We start from the raw sequence: 16,152 nt of genomic DNA on the forward strand, positions 1-16,152 counted from the left end.
TATGTCACATTTTTAAGCAATGTCTTTCTATGACCGTAAAGATATTGATGAATATGAGAATTGACATCAGAATACTATAAGGTAAGTGGCAGTGGTTTTACACATTTTTCTTGTTAAGTGATTGGCTGTTATAGTTGGTATGTGCCATTAGATAGCCCCCTCCCACCATAACTCCTTGTTTTGGTGAATCTTTGTTGATTGACCAAGATCAGGATGACTACTTTACAAACAAGGGGGAAAATGTATACTGTTGAACTTCTCTGGTATTGCCATTGGTGTAGAAATGTACGTCATATATGTAAAATACAGTATCCGTCTTCAATGAATGAATGAGTGGTGCTGATATAGACCAACAATTACCTAATTGAGGTGTTCCATAATCTTCTATTCCTAACTATAAATCTACTTACTGAGATTGTTAATAAATATTCATGTACTCTCTGTTATTGATTTAACTTTTTAAGTATGGTTCACAAAGCCTTTAGAAATTGTCCCAAAATATATATCCATCATCTGAGTGGATGACACATTGATGGAACAGGGTCTGCTTCAATATTTTTCACATAATATCAACTACGATTATGTGCCTCAGCACATCGATTCTTATATTCCACTTTTTTTACAGATTCTTTTTTGTTGAAAAATCAGTGGTCATATATGAGGGAAATATTTATGAAATGGCATACATAATCATAATTATGAAGCTGTGGGTAAGCCATTTTCTGACACAAAGTTTAACACTGCTGGATTATTCATTCTATATGGAAACAAATCTTTCACAATCTGCATGCAGGCTGTGACAGGGTTCTACCAAAATATCATATTTTATATAAACCTAAATTTACAGCAACTCTACAATATAGATTTTTAACAGATCATCAGGTTAAGTAGATTTAGAGTTAGGAGTACAAAATTCTTACTTTCCTATACATTCTTACCTTGACTATAAGTTGCTTGTCAATGTTCTGGAGTATAATTGCAGGTTTAGCTTATTGACCACAATAGTCTGACAAACAACCACTGTAGCATCAAGCACTTCTTGTTTATTTTTGGACACCTGTGACATATAAAATAATTAAATGCTGTACTATGAAATAAAAGTAATTGGTCCTCATGCTATAAAAAATATTTTCTGAGATGATGAGTTATAGATCATGAACGTTGCTTGTGCTTATATGCTTGTGTACCGATGCAGAGGGTACCTTGGCTGGCAGTTTGTGCTTGACTGTGTATAGAAAAGTGAAACCAAGGATTGACTGGCATATGTCTGTTTCCTGTGTGAGTTGGTATAGTGGGACAAAAAAACAATGGAACGGAATGCAGCCCAGGTATCTACCAGGGGCAGTGACTACTTCAAGCATTTCAACACTTTTTAAAATGTTATTTAAAAAAATTCACAATCTTGGCTGGACGTGCTAATGTGATAATTGTGTCAGCATCACACCACCTTCTGTGAGCTAATGCTAGACTGTCCATCAACTTTTACCCAGAAAGAGTCAAGAATGCTTGAGAGAACGATTTTCTGTCACCGCAGAGGGCCCACTGTTCGGGTTAGTGGAGAGCACCAGCACCCTGATCTTTGCTAGTGCTTAGCTGTCCCACCACCTGCAAGGAACTGTGAAAAAGTCTGCCATTTGTATTTGTGCTGTTACTTACCTGTTGCTGTAGTTCATTCAGAGATCGCCTATGTTATCTATCATAATCGACAATATATCGCTGGACAGAAATTACCTATTTTTATTGCTAATATGCACTGCCAGACTGCTTGACATAAGAGCATTAGATCAATAACTGACTTGTTGGCAGGAGGATGAAGATGCTGGTGTTCATGCAAATTAAGTGGAATGCAGGGGCAGCTCTAGGTCGGTGCGACCAGTGCCACCGCACCGGGAGCAGGCTTCAGGAGGCACCGTGTTTTCAAGTATATTTTGATTTTAAAAGCACCTGCTGTCGTGTTCCTTGCCTCCAGCAAATTTGAGGCAACAATAAAACTGTTGAAGTACCTACAGTGATTAATGTTCTTCCTGGAGAGAGATTGGAGTTTTATCTAATGGCAGTTTTGACTCATAATAAGGTAGCGCAGAGGGTTAATATGCCTGCTGCAAAGCAGGTGTACCATGCAGATAACAAAGTGCATATAATGTGGCAGGTACAGTGGGTTACTGCTTTTGCCAGAGAGATTCTTTTAAAACTTGCAGTTTATATGCACAATCTTCGTCTATACTCATGTATTTCAATGTACAGTTATAGTTGTGTGAGAAGGATCTTTTGTTACACCCATATGGAATTGTATATCATCTACTTGAAATGATTGTATTACAGCATACCTTACACTTGTATCGCTGACACCTAATTATATGTTTACGCACTTAATAAAATACTTTGAACAGTAAAATCCTAATATTGAACAGTTAGCTATTAAGTGTCATCAAAGAGCTGCTTTATATACGTTAAAGACCTATGTTTTTCCCCAGTCTTTCATTATCCTAAAGTTGTTAAAAAAGGGTTCATTTGGGTGGAAATTAATTAGTAAAGACAATCCCCAACTATTGTGATGCATTTTAAATTCAGAGTTTGTGCTTCTGCAGACCAAGCACTCAAACTATACTGCCTACCAGTATGGATGACATGTGACCCATATACCTTGTAGTCCTCTGTCTTATTTAAAATTTCCTATACACTGATCTAGGCACGAAGGAGTCATTGTCTCTGTGTAATGTGTATGTGATGCAAAGTATTCTGACACCCTACACTAGTATCGGTAACACTATAAAACAAAATAAATGCATGAGAGAGAGTGTGGTTATGGAGATTTAAGGGGCACTCTTAAAAGGTGGTAGTGTGGAATGTGTTAACCTGGGATCACAGCACATGTGAAACAATGAGGTTAAAAGTGGGAATAGATCAAAACACAATGTTACTTAAACCCAATATCGTTTCAATTTCATATTGGTATTGTGACTGAAACACATGATGCCGCACCAGCCAATTTGGCAGAAAATCATACAAATCAATTGTGTATTCACATATATGACAAACATATTATATCAACATTACAGTTCAACTTTTTTTCTGTTAGACATCAAAGTTACAAAGATTGAGTAAAATATGTGCTAAAAAACAAGACAATTCATCTATTCTTTGTCCCTAGGAAATGAGTTGTATAATATAGGTGCCAGCGTGTGATGCTGTATACACATGGTTGTGCTCCACTTACCGATTCACCCTGGAATGGGTCTAGCTTTCCTTTCGGTCCCATGTGGGCAATACCCGAGAAACTGCGACACGGGCATCGTGCTGGCGTAGTTGTTTACTTTTTATGTAACAGTGTGTTTGAACGGTAAGGCACCACATCATGTGATCACAGTTGCATGTCCTTTCAATCAATTTCATATTTCTTGTCTTTCTGCAGTCGTGAAGAGGCCACAAACTTAAATGCCCAAAACGCGATGACCCCTTGTACTGGAGGAACATTTTGATATTGATAATTAGGTGCATTCATTTTGGACTGTAGGCAAGGGAAAAAACACATTAATTAGAGTTGTCTCTCGATCAGGTCTAACCTTATGACTACCTCCAGATGGATCAAAGACTTAAACGTTTTTAGTACCACCTACAATATATAACGGATCATGGAGGGACACGAAATCTATGAACTGTTTTGTTTATTTGTACATAATTTATGCAATCCTTGTAACTTTGATGTCTAACAGATTAGTTGAAATGTAATGTTGATATCTTATGTTTGTCATATGTAATTAATGTGCATACACGATTTATATTATTTCCTGACACTCTTGTTTATTATTACAAATTGCATTACAGTATAAGAATGGAGATAGGTATGGTTAGCTTTTTTAATAGGCTAAAGCAGCATCATAACATTCAGTCACAATACTAATACAAAATTGTAACAATATTGGGTAGAGCTAACATTGTTTTACATCTATTTCCACTTTTAACCTCATTTTGTTTCGTATGTATATGTTGGCCTGGTTTGGTTGGGTAATATAAGAGAATCCCTTAATTTGTATATTGTGATCAAGACACAGCAGGAATCAGTATTCAAACTGGGAGCACAGCCAATGGAATGTGTTTGACTTTGGGCAATAAAAAATCTTCTGCCCACGTCCAGGAAGCTGCCGGTCACTCCCCTGAACAAGAGTCGATGTACAAAGACAGATGGGTCAACAAAATGATTTCATTTCAGCCAAGTTCCCTGTCATTGACTAGGGTAACCTGGCTGAGTACTTTGACCAGCACCCAGGAATGTTCCTCTACTCTTTATTTGCAGTGGGACTCATTAGCTGAAATATGACCCTTTGGCAACTTACATTCTGTAAACTTAGCAATACCCCATGTTTATTGCATGTAGATCTCATCACGGTTGACAAACATATATTTTAGCGGGGTGTAAATGGTAACTGAAGGACAGTGGATAGTATCTATGTCAGGACCAGCCCTGACTATCACATACAAAAGACAACAAACCCATATATTATATAGAGATTAGGCGATAGAGTGACAAATGTTGGTCTTTGTGTAGTACCTAAATAGTCTCTTTCACAGAATAGGGAACCGGTGAAGGCCCCTAGGAGGGTAGAGAGGTCCTCACTAGAGAGATTGGAAGGGATACGTCCTCTCTTTTAAGTATATCTAATGACAAAAGAGTATCCCTTCTGGAACCAGGCTGGTTCCTGCAAGAAAGCAAATTGTAGGGGACACCAAGGATGTTTACGCCAGATTTTCACCAACCCACTTTACTGGGTGGGAAGGGAAAGGGACCCTATTGCCCTCACTCACTCTAATAGTGACATGCTTCATCATCGGGCTAACTCCAATTCCTAAAGGTCAGGTGGGCTCAACCATATTTCAGGGAGCACTTATGAAGACGTTTTGTATGTGGGCATAACTTTAAAGGTAACATTTCTCTCCCACTCCTAAAGTATGTTTATTAGTGGAGTGAGAGGGAAGGTTTAAAAACAAGTGTAGGGCTAGAGGATATAACCCTAACTAGAACACCAACATGTTTCAGCACTTCCTAATGGCCTAACAACGATCCGGAGCTTTCATCAGGGTGGAGTGCGATGAAGTCGCTTCCCAAAGGACGTGAGTGAATAAAAGGAAGTGAGCATGCAACTTGCATGTGTGAAAGAAAGTTATTTTGGAACAAGTCTAATACTTGCTGCTGTTTCTAAGAGGAATTACCCCCACATTAACAGGGCTTCTGCTCCCAACGGAGGCATGAGAGGGCTTCCTTATAGTCACACATTCTACAAAGTTCATTCACTGTCTGCGACCTACTGTGTGCTCTGCTCCCCTGCTTGCCCAGGACAATCTGGCGTAAACATCCTTGGTGTCCCCTACAGTTTGCTTACTTGAAGGAACCATCCTGGTTCCAGAAGAGATACTCTTTTGTCTTTAGATGTACCTAAATAGTCTGCTATTATTGGTAGTTCCCTGTGTACTCTTCACATAGGTGACAATGTCCCTCAATACATAGAGCTGAAATGGTATTGAAAGGATGGCATCTCTGAAGGCTTGGCCAGTCTAACCTCAGAGATACTGTCTACCTTTCACGTCCTTGTGCTGCATCTTTCACTGTTCGGCACCTCTACCTGTTCAAGATCCTGCACCACACTTTTTCACTCTGTACCTAGACTGTCTATGATTTTCAATTGTCTTCATCCTTCATTGTCTTGTAGCCCTCCCTGAACCACAGTGCTTTCTTTCCTAAAGTCCAGCAGGACAGGAGCTCCAACTGTCCTCTCCTCCTTCCACTGTCCTTCACTTCGAACTGCTCTGGAGTCCTCACTATCCAGGGCTCTGACTGTAAGAGTTCCAACTCTACAGGATTTGTGCCTGCCATTGTTACTCTAATTTTGAACCTGTTTGAATCCCCATCTATTGATTATTCTCCCTATAGCATTATTACTCCTGGAGCTACATTCCCTGTTCAAACGTCCCTGGCTGTTCCTCATATCCTCTGCACCATTTAATTCCCTGCCATGCACCCCTCCTGTCTACAGACTAGCCTGTTCCAGATACTATTCTTATTTGAGCCTTGATTGTCCCTCATGATCCAGCAGCCATTTCTGCCTCAAACCCCTCTCTGCTAATTAGCTCTGGCTGTTGAAGAGCCCCATCTGTTTGCATCCCTCTTGACATGAACTCTACCTCATCCTGAAGACCACTGCACTGGAGTCCTCACAGCTCAGCTCTTCCTTCACACTCACAGTGTATTACTTGTACAATTATTTACCTGTACTCCATTCGCAGTCTAGTTCAGAACTAGCCCAAGGAAACTCTGGTGTATTTCAAAAGGATGCAGAGGGAGCTTCCATAAGCAAATCCATCTTTCCACCAGTCTTCTCTTTAGAAGTTTAGTTTTTTTGCCTCTATACAACTAGCAATGTTAACCTCTGGGCAGCATATAGGTCTACCAAACAGCCTCTGATTTAATTTGCCCTTCCCTGAACAATGCAACTTACACTTAAATTAGCATGTTTCACATTTAGCTAAAGGCTGCTGTAATGTGAGTATTGACAGCACAGCTGCAGCTGGTAGACACTGCCAACTTTGAGTCCTGCAGCAATTTCCCCCAAACATCGATGCAGTGATGACTTTGAGCTGATCCGAACCGATGCAGTGCCCTTCAACGCCGATGCAGGGTTGCTTCGAGGACATCCCTGTGCTACTCGATAACCCAAATGCGAGGTTCTACAACAATGCAGCACTTGCATCGTGAATAGTTTGCCGATAACCGTGACCCGACCGTGAGGTTTGAAGCCAACGTAGCACCTGCATTGTAAAGGGTTCCACGACCATGGGAGACCCAACTGCAAGGCTCGATGATGACGCATCAGCCTGATTTCGTGAATTAGAACCTACACATGGAGACTTCAATGCTTGCTCCATCCAAGGTACTTTTTCAGTGGGTCCTCCATGGGTCCCATAGCTGGTCGGCCTGAACTTTGGATTTACCCCGGTCCTGCGCAACCTCATGTAACCTATACGCTCTATTTGCTTTCAAGCACTATCTTGCAGTTTCTATCTTAAGAACTACTTATTGTATTTTTGTCGTTTTGGTCTTGTTATACTCAAATAAAAATGCTCTATGTTTTCTAAACTAGTATGGAGTCTTTTTGTTGTGTTTTCACTGTGTCACTGTATTAAAGTGTGCACAAATACTTTACACATTGCCACTTAATTTAAGCCTGACTGCTCTGTGCCAAGCCACCAGAGGGTGAGCACAGGTTAATTTAGGTTGTGTATCTGATTTACCCTGACTAGGATTGTAGTCCTTAATTGGACAGGATGCATACCTCTGCCAACTAGAGACCCAATTTCTAACAGACAGTATAAAGATACCAGATTTACTATTGAGAGAAATTGAATATCTAGATGCAGCAGTTACTCTAAGGGTATATAAACAAGTGGTTGATTCTTTTGTCACTGGTAAGGCAGTCAGTGCTGATGTTATTACGCTGGAATTGTATGAAACATTGATAATAAAATTAGCCCCTAAATCCCATTCCATTGATTCTGACTTCAGTATTCCCAATCATGGAACAAATAATATTGCAATCTTTCTGAAAATGTTTAAATCAGCAGATAAAAGCCGTTCTTACTGCCCAATTTCATTGATCAATAGTGACATTAAAATGTATGTAAAAATGATCACTGACAGAATTGCCAAGGTAATGGATCAATTGGTTAGTCTGGAAAAGCACAAGTTCATTCTAGGACAAGACACATCAGTACATATACGCAATGCTATATCAATGTGTGAGTCGGTTTAATAAGAATGGATGTATGATCATGCTGGATGCTGAGAAAGCATTCAATTGTGTGTCCTGGCAATACCTATGGATGGTTATGGTAAAAATGGGATTTGGCAGCAGATTAGTCAGGCAGCTGTAGGCTCCATTTCATCAACCTAGGGCTGGTGTGTTCATTATCGACAAGAAATTACAGAGCCTCAAGGTTGCCCATTTTCACCTCTCCTACTGCCATGTACCTGGAGCGTAATTGCAATCTGTCAAAGCAAACAGGCTGATAGTCTCAATCAGAAACAAAATCTCTGCCCATGCAGACAACATTGTGGTTTACTCTGACAACATGTTAACATCCTTAGAAGCAATTAAATACAAAGCAACATGATTCGGCCAAGTATCAGGCTACAGATTAAATACAGACAAAACACAAATCATACAGCCAACTAATTAGGTATTCAAGTATGCAGCAATGTTAGCCAGATTGTGAAAAACATATCTTAAACCTACTAGACAAAGTAACTCAACTGCGTCGGAGTTGGAATCGACTTCTTATCACCTGCTAGGCTAGTGTAACATTATTAAAATTACTATTTTGCTAAAATTCTATATATCTGTTCCGATCTATAGCCTTGTATATCCCTAACATTGATTTTAGGTGCTTAAACTAAGTCAGTAACAGTTTCTTATGGGGTTATCGCAAGGCAAGAAGAGCTATACAAATTAAGAAATGATCTGTTCAAAGTGGCTGGCTTGGACTACCTGACTTTAAGATATACTATTGGGCATCCATGATACGAAGAATATCAGATTTGTGCACCAATACTGATAGAAAATGCACCACGATGTTTAAGGCGGGTCTTGGACAGGATTTTCAGAACAAATTCTGGTTAGCAATTAAATATCTACATTTTATTTTTAGAAAAATCTGATTTAAAATCATGATTAGGACAACCAATAATAGTAGACATGGTGTAAAATCTATAGAACTACACTAATTAAATGGATATTCTACTCAGTTCAGCAACCAACTGCTTCCCAGTATTTTTCAAGATTGCATGTTTAAACAGTGGTTTGAACTCGTCCTGACTACTGTTGGCCAACTATTTCACAGAGATGTATTGAGACCATTCTGTGACTTGCAGGATACATTTTTTCAACCTAACCTTGAATTTTTCAAATACTTACAGGTATGGGTTTTCCTTCAAAAGAGCCTGGACAATATAAGTATTGACAAAATAGAATTTCTGTGCTTACTGTACAAGAAGAACTCTCAACTCGAAATTCGAGAATTCAAATATATTTATGGCACAAGTCAAGCAAGGATGGACTAGAACGTATTTGTTTGAAATGGAAAACTATACTAGGCAGGGATATTACCACTGATGGCATTACAATCTCTCTAACTATGGGCTATGACATATCTCTGTTTGCATACATTTAAGATAGTGAATCAGACATGCTATATGCTACAGAAACTGCTTAGGTGGAACTGCCGTAAGATGTATTCTTGAAGACGTTGACTAACTACATGTGTTTTGTAATTGTCAATATAAACCATGAACCACACTAACTCCAGCGGTTAACCGGAGGAGGGAACTAGAGGCACAGGGCGCCAGGAGCAAGCCAGCCTCAAGCACACAATTTTAAGCAGCTCCCAGAATAGTGATCAAACGGTGCTGAAAATAAAATTGTGAGTGTTGACATCTCACAAAAAGTGAAGAACTGGCCTCACACACCCCCTGGTGTCATGCTTCATCATCGGCCGTCCTCGCCCTCTAAAAACTTGGTTTGATAGAGGGCGGGCATACACCTGACGACAGGGATGCACTTCTAAACTAAACTAAGTGGGGGCCCATAAATAGTAAACGTGATTTAAAAACCATTACTGTTGTTAAATCAATTTTAATAAGGTAAACAACTTAACGGTATTGGCATTCTTCAGGACCTATTATAAAGCAGGCTCCGCCCCTTACCAGACCTTGTGATAAGAGAAAAACACTCCGTGGGGTGACCTATGCCACTCTCCACTACATAAGGACTCCAATGTCAGCCTGTAAGAAAAACAAAAAGGAAAAAGAGCACAAAAGGACCATGAGAGATTTCCTTGGTCACTTACAATAGATTAATTCGAAACCACAGTAATTAACGTGCGTAGCTAAATGTGCACGATACGTGTCAGTCATCTGTGCACACACGGTTAAAAATTGAGAGAAGTATTTTCTCTGTACCTTACCCAAGAGCCTTAACCTACGTGCTCCATGGAAGGAGAAAATAAAGGGAATCCCCTTTAGTCACACTCTGAGGGGTTAAAAAATAAACACAAATTGTCATGATGAACACATAGAAAATGCCAGGTCAGTTTGCATCTCCATTCATACCGCTCATTCCTTTCATTCTCTTATTGCATCAAGGTGTGCCTTCCACCGTGGAACCTAACTGTGTCCGTCTCTCCTCCCTGTCAATAACTGAGCTGGGAGTTTGGCGGGTTTATATAGTGTTCCTGATTGATTAAGTGGCTAGTCAGCGGTCTCAATTGCTCGGGAACTGCCTGCATGCTTGTGGGATCCGGTGTCCCAATGTCCGCCAGTGTTTCAGTGTGCCTGATCGCCTGGCTCATTTTTAATAGGTGAAAACGGGACAGAATGTCGCCTTTAGACCCCGTCAAGATCCGAAGTCTGATAGAACAGCTGCCTGGGGAGCAGGTAATCGCCTGACTCGTGCCACGTTCAGGGGCGGGGCCTGGGGGCTTGCGCTACTGTCGCGTATGTTGCTCCGTCCTCGGAAGTCAGGCATTATCTGTTCCATCTGCCGCTATTCTTAACACGGCCGAGTGCGTACACCCTGGTTAACTAAAGGAGAAAAGCATCATCAGCAATTTAATATGATGAATGTATATGAGAATTGCACTTGCGTCAGATATTATCGGGTACTTTCTTTTAAACCAGACGGCAACGTCCCCCGCAGCTAAGTTCCTTAGTGCACACTATTTAGATAATAAGTGGTGCCCAGGAGGTATTAGGCAGGCAATATCCATCTGCATTGCACTTGCGCTTAATGTTATGGTTTCAATATGTTTTAAAAAATACTCTCTCATATAAGGATGCCTAGAGAATGTTCGTCTAGTTGTGTTATGAGTTCATGCATACCATACTATTGTGCCTGAAGGTTAAATCATGGCAACGTGGTATGGGATGATTACTAAGAGTTTACTTGATGCCAGTGGCTAGTTTTCACACAGTGTGGTAACTTCCACGGTTAGGAGTTCATCTGGTGGACAAATGGGGGGTTCCGGTATCTGGTTAGTTTTTACCATCCAATCTGGAGCCATGGGATTTCATCATTTAGACCAGTGTCCCAGACCCGCCAAACTCCCAGCTCAGTTATCAACGGGGAGGAGAGACGGACACAGTTAGGTTCCATGGCGGAAGGCACACCTTGATGCAGTAAGAGAATGAAAGGAATGAGTGGTATGATGGAGATGCAAACAGACCTGGCATTTTCGATGAACCTTGTTTTTTAACCCCTCAGAGTGTGACTAAAGGGGCCTTCCCTCCATTTTCTCCTTCCATGCACATAGGTTAAGGCTCTTGGGTAAGGTACAGAGAGAATACTTCTCTCAATTTTTAACCGTGTGTGCACAGTTTGACTGACACGTATCGCGCACATATAGCCACGCACGTTAATTACTGTGGTTACGAATGAATCTATTGTAAGTGACCAAGGAAATCTCTCATTGTCCTTTTGTGCTCTTTTTCCTTTTTTTTTCTTTCTTACAGGCTGACATCCTGGAGTCCTTATGTAGTGGAGAGTGACATAGGTCACCCCACGGAGTGGTTTTCTCTTATCACAAGGTCTGGTAAGGACGGAGCCCGCTTTATAATAGGTCCTGAAGAATGCCATGTACCCTTTCGGGACACAAGGCAGAAACATGTTGACCTTTTTCACCACGGTGAGGAGACAATAATTTCTCCAAGTCACTGCTCACCTTTTTAATACCATAGAGTTGTTTACCTTATTAAAATAAATTTAACAACAGTAATGGTTTCTAAATCACATTCACTATTTATGGGCCCCCTCTTAGTTTAGTTTAGAAGTGCATCCCTGTCGTCAGGTGTATGCCCGCCCTCTATCAAACCAAGTTTTTAGAGAGCGAGGATGGCCGATGATGAAGCATGACACCAGAGGGTTTGTGAGGCCAGTCCTTCACTTTTTGTGAGATGTCAACACTCACAATTTAATTTTGAGCACCGTTTGGTCACTATTTTGTAATTGTCAATGTCTGATAGAATTTTGGACCAATATAACTAGAACAATATCAGATATATTGAATTCTAATATCACTCTGTCAACTTGATCTTATTTTGTTTTGACGAAACAGTAATGCAACCTATTTATCTTCAATACAATTCATGTTGCAAGGTTATACTTAGTCCTTGAATGGATTAATCCCCACCCCCCCCAAACATTGAGAAACATTGAGTAATGTTGGAATGTGATGTACCACACTTATTAAATAGAAGCTGCATCACAAACAATAAAGGGTGAGCAGACGATAAGATGGTTTCTTAAGAAATGGGGGCCTGAGATTATCATTTAGTGTACAATGCTTAACAACTTAACCAACAAGCAGTTACATATACTTGCAATAGTTTCTGTATTATATTTCACCGACACTATCTTCTATTTTGCAAGTGTATATTTTTTTCTTCTGCCAAGGTAAATGAATACAAAAAAAGTGTGCACAAAGATGTGTGATCCAGACCCCGAATGAGTTAATATATTAAGACTGCTCAACCAACTAATTTTGGTTTAGCAAATAGTAGATGCTCTCATAATACACAAATCTCTGTCTGCACGACAGAATCATTGATTTCACATCACAAATGCATTTAGCACCCAATAAACAAATATAATTGATCAACCAACTACAAAGTGCTTTAACATGAAGTGCTCCAGCAATGTTTATGCTGATTGAGGTAAACTGACAATTCTTGTTTTCAGCCTCTCTTACATACCGCAGCTTGAACTGTGAACGCACCTCCCCGTGTTCTAGCTGAATCAGTTCATTATAACAAGCAATCATACTGTGATTCTCCATAAATCTCTGCAAAAAAAAATGAAAAAGCCAATAGCGTGAGTCAAGTGACAATGCTTTTCATCTTGCTCACACAGTACATTTATTTCCAGTCACAGAAATTAAATAAATCAACTTTTCTTTCATTTTGCCAACATTACTGAATAACAAGGTATTGCACGATATTTCTGTGGGTGAACAACAAACAGGTAATGAGACAATATGTCAATCACTAACAATGATTTATTTACAAAAAGGCAATAAATTAAAATAAAACATGACAACCAGAGACTTTTCAAGTACATATACCCTAGCTGGAGGGGCAACATGGGTAGTTCAACCAGCTTTTGGATCAAAATAAAAACACTGGATTTACTTTTATGAAATAAGATATGGCTTAGCTTACAAAAATCATTAAACTCTATTTTATTTCCCAAACAGGCTGTACGTACTTCCAAAACCTTTGAAAAGTAGCACTGGTATTATTCCAAACATCTTTCTACATGGTTTTCTTGGCAGTGAAAAAGCCTAATAAGGCATCATTAGAGGCCCCCAAAATCGTAAGTCTGGGACTGATTCCCTCAGCGATTCCCCATTTTCTCCTAGATTTTGGAAAAAAGATCCCTTGTTTTCCTGTGGTTCTGTTAATCCCGATGGGGAATGACTCATGATGATGCTCTGTAGGTACCCTTGACAGGGTTTTCCTCCAACTTTTTGCCTTCCAGCCTCCCTTTATGCTGACTTAGTTGCTGCTGGCTTTTGAACTCTGAAGGCTTTATCACTGCTAACCAGAGTTAAAGTGCTTGAGGTTTCTCCTTTAAGCATGGTAACATTGGCTTACACACAATTGACACATTTAATTTACTTGTCAGTCCCTAGTAATGTGGTACTTCATGTAAATGAAATTTTACTACTGGGCCTGCAGAACTCCTTATACTATCCACTTAGGTAGCCTTTAAACATGTCTCATGCTGGCCACTGCAGCCTGTTTGTGCCGTTTAACATTTGATTAACTTATTACATGTAATAAGTGATACATTTCGATAGACAACAGGTCGAAAAGTCAAGTTTGATGTCTAAAGATTTGTCATTTAAATCCCTCTTTAATGGTAAAGTTGGATTTTAGGCTACAATTCTGAAAATGCCACTTTTAGAAAGTTGCCATTTTCTAGTTCAGCCTGTTTACTGGGTCACTTGACCAGGTGTAGCTGGAAGTTCGTCTTTGTGTATTGCTCCAAAAAAGTGAAAAAAAGGGCCCTAGTTGTTGGCAGGATACGCCATCTCTGACATGATGAGGGAGAGGAGCTGTCACTTACCACACTTACACATGACAAAGGCTCTGCCTGGGCAAACTCACAAAGGGTTTGACACTAGTCTATTGTGACCCCAGGCAATTTGGGGCTAGGAGAGGGAGGCAGTAAATTCCAAACACATCTGAGGTTGGAAACTTCCAGAATCTTCTCCTACTTCAAAGTGGGCACCAGGAATACATTTTGGACCCTCAGACCCAATTCTTCAGTGCACCTCTGGACCTGTGTAAGACTCAGCAGGTCTTGTGTGCTGTTCTGCAAGAAAGACTGTCCCTCTGTTACCCTGCTGCCTGAGTAAAGGACTAGACCTGCATCTTGAACCCAGGACCACAGAGTGACTCCAAGAGCCAGTTAGCTGGCCTCCTGATCAGAGCCTTAATGACAGAAGAGGCTCCAACTACCAGTAGAACCGGCAAAGCACTACACATTGCCTTTCAAGACTACGCATTGGAACAGCTGTGAGATGCATCCTCGGCACAGAACCTCGCATCGTGGCCTCCTCAGAACCGCCGTTGCGTGATGCATCCTCAGTGCAAGCCGTGTATCACAAGCCCTCATTCACTGCATCCTTTACAAAGATGCAGGATTCCGTATCGTAGTCTCACAGCTTCTTTGAAAGCACTGGTGTGTGACACATCTTCGACATAGGACATCGCATCACAAGCCCCCCGTTGACAGCATCCTCGACGCTGACATAGGACCTCTCATAACAGCCTCACAGCTCCTCTGAACTGCTGCTGCATGATGCATCCTCAACAGGGGCTCTCACAATGCTCCACAATTAGGGTTTAAGGTACTCTTATTCAGGGAGCCTAACTTGGTCCCTGTCTTGCAGTCAGCCTGAACATGTGACTTTGTCCCAAAAGGCACAACACGATAACCACAGTTAGTGCTATGTGCTTTTAGGCACCATTTTTAATTAAAACTTTAAAATTGCTTATCTCCGCTCCTACTGATATTTATTTCTTTTACTGTCAACTAATTTAATACAGTTTACTCCATGTTTATAAAATGCTATGGGATTTTATTTGTGTTGTGTTTTCACTTTATTATTGTTTGAAGTGCTGCATAAATACATTAGTTCAGTTCAACACAATGGGCAACCTAATAATGCCACAGGATTCTGGGGAAAACATATATAACAAACAATGCCTCCTGAAGAAGTAATGTAAGATTGTTTCTATTAATGGCATGCAGTAATAATAGCTTCTCCACACCATTCAATGCAATGAAAAGCAAAATTGCAATTATTGATATAAAGAGTGCAAAGTAATTGTTGAAATAGGCATACTTCTTAGTACAATGATCCCAAATTACAATCTATTTAATACACAATGCATTAAAATCATGAAGAAAGCATCAAACAAATCGCACTATACAGCTGCCAGTTAAGGATCACTAAAATGTTGTTTTATGTTCAAGAGTGATCCGAGACAGACCGGGAATCGCCCAATCATTTAGTCCTCCTTTGTTTTAAATAGGTTTTCTTTAAGGAGAGGCTTGTCAGTCCTTATAGTTATCAATTGTGGAGGTCAAATCTGTAGACATTTTGGTCTTCAGTCATCTAACAAGTACATGAGACCATCATCAGGACAGAGTGTCAAACCTAATACATGCGTAGATGACCCTTTAAATACAAATAAATCCTCAAAATAAAAGAAGACATTGATGTGTAAAATTAAAACCAACACAAGTAAACAGATTAGAAGTACGCCCCTAGTAACCAAGCACACCCGCAAAACAACCAAACCACTGCTTGTGAAGGAACCACAAAGGGTGTAAAAACCGCAAACTAACGAAAGTCAAAACCATAAATGAAAACACTGATAATACCAACACCTGTCAAAGGACACAGTGTATGTGTTAACTGGCATGACCAGTGCCTCATGCTACTAAACACTGTGCAATGGACTCCATTCTGAAGGGTGCCACGGAGGAAATCAAATAAGGTCTGTGTGTGTCTTCTTTTGTGGTCACAAAGGAAACACTT

General features: G+C 40.2%; 1 protein-coding gene across 1 annotated transcript in view; it reads right to left on the reverse strand.

The window, feature by feature from the left end:
• The window catches only part of PDE8B (phosphodiesterase 8B), a 977,294-nt gene that overhangs the window by 346,821 nt on the left and 614,321 nt on the right, over positions 1 to 16,152 (reverse strand). The window contains exon 6 of the mRNA XM_085632271.1: positions 12,794 to 12,882. Within this exon, the coding sequence (XP_085488397.1) occupies positions 12,794 to 12,882 (89 nt within the window). The remainder of the gene's footprint in view (positions 1 to 12,793; positions 12,883 to 16,152) is intronic.

This window comes from Triturus cristatus, chromosome 2_1, assembly GCF_964204655.1.
Source record: "Triturus cristatus chromosome 2_1, aTriCri1.1, whole genome shotgun sequence".
In the NCBI taxonomy this organism is placed as follows: Eukaryota; Metazoa; Chordata; class Amphibia; order Caudata; family Salamandridae; genus Triturus; species Triturus cristatus.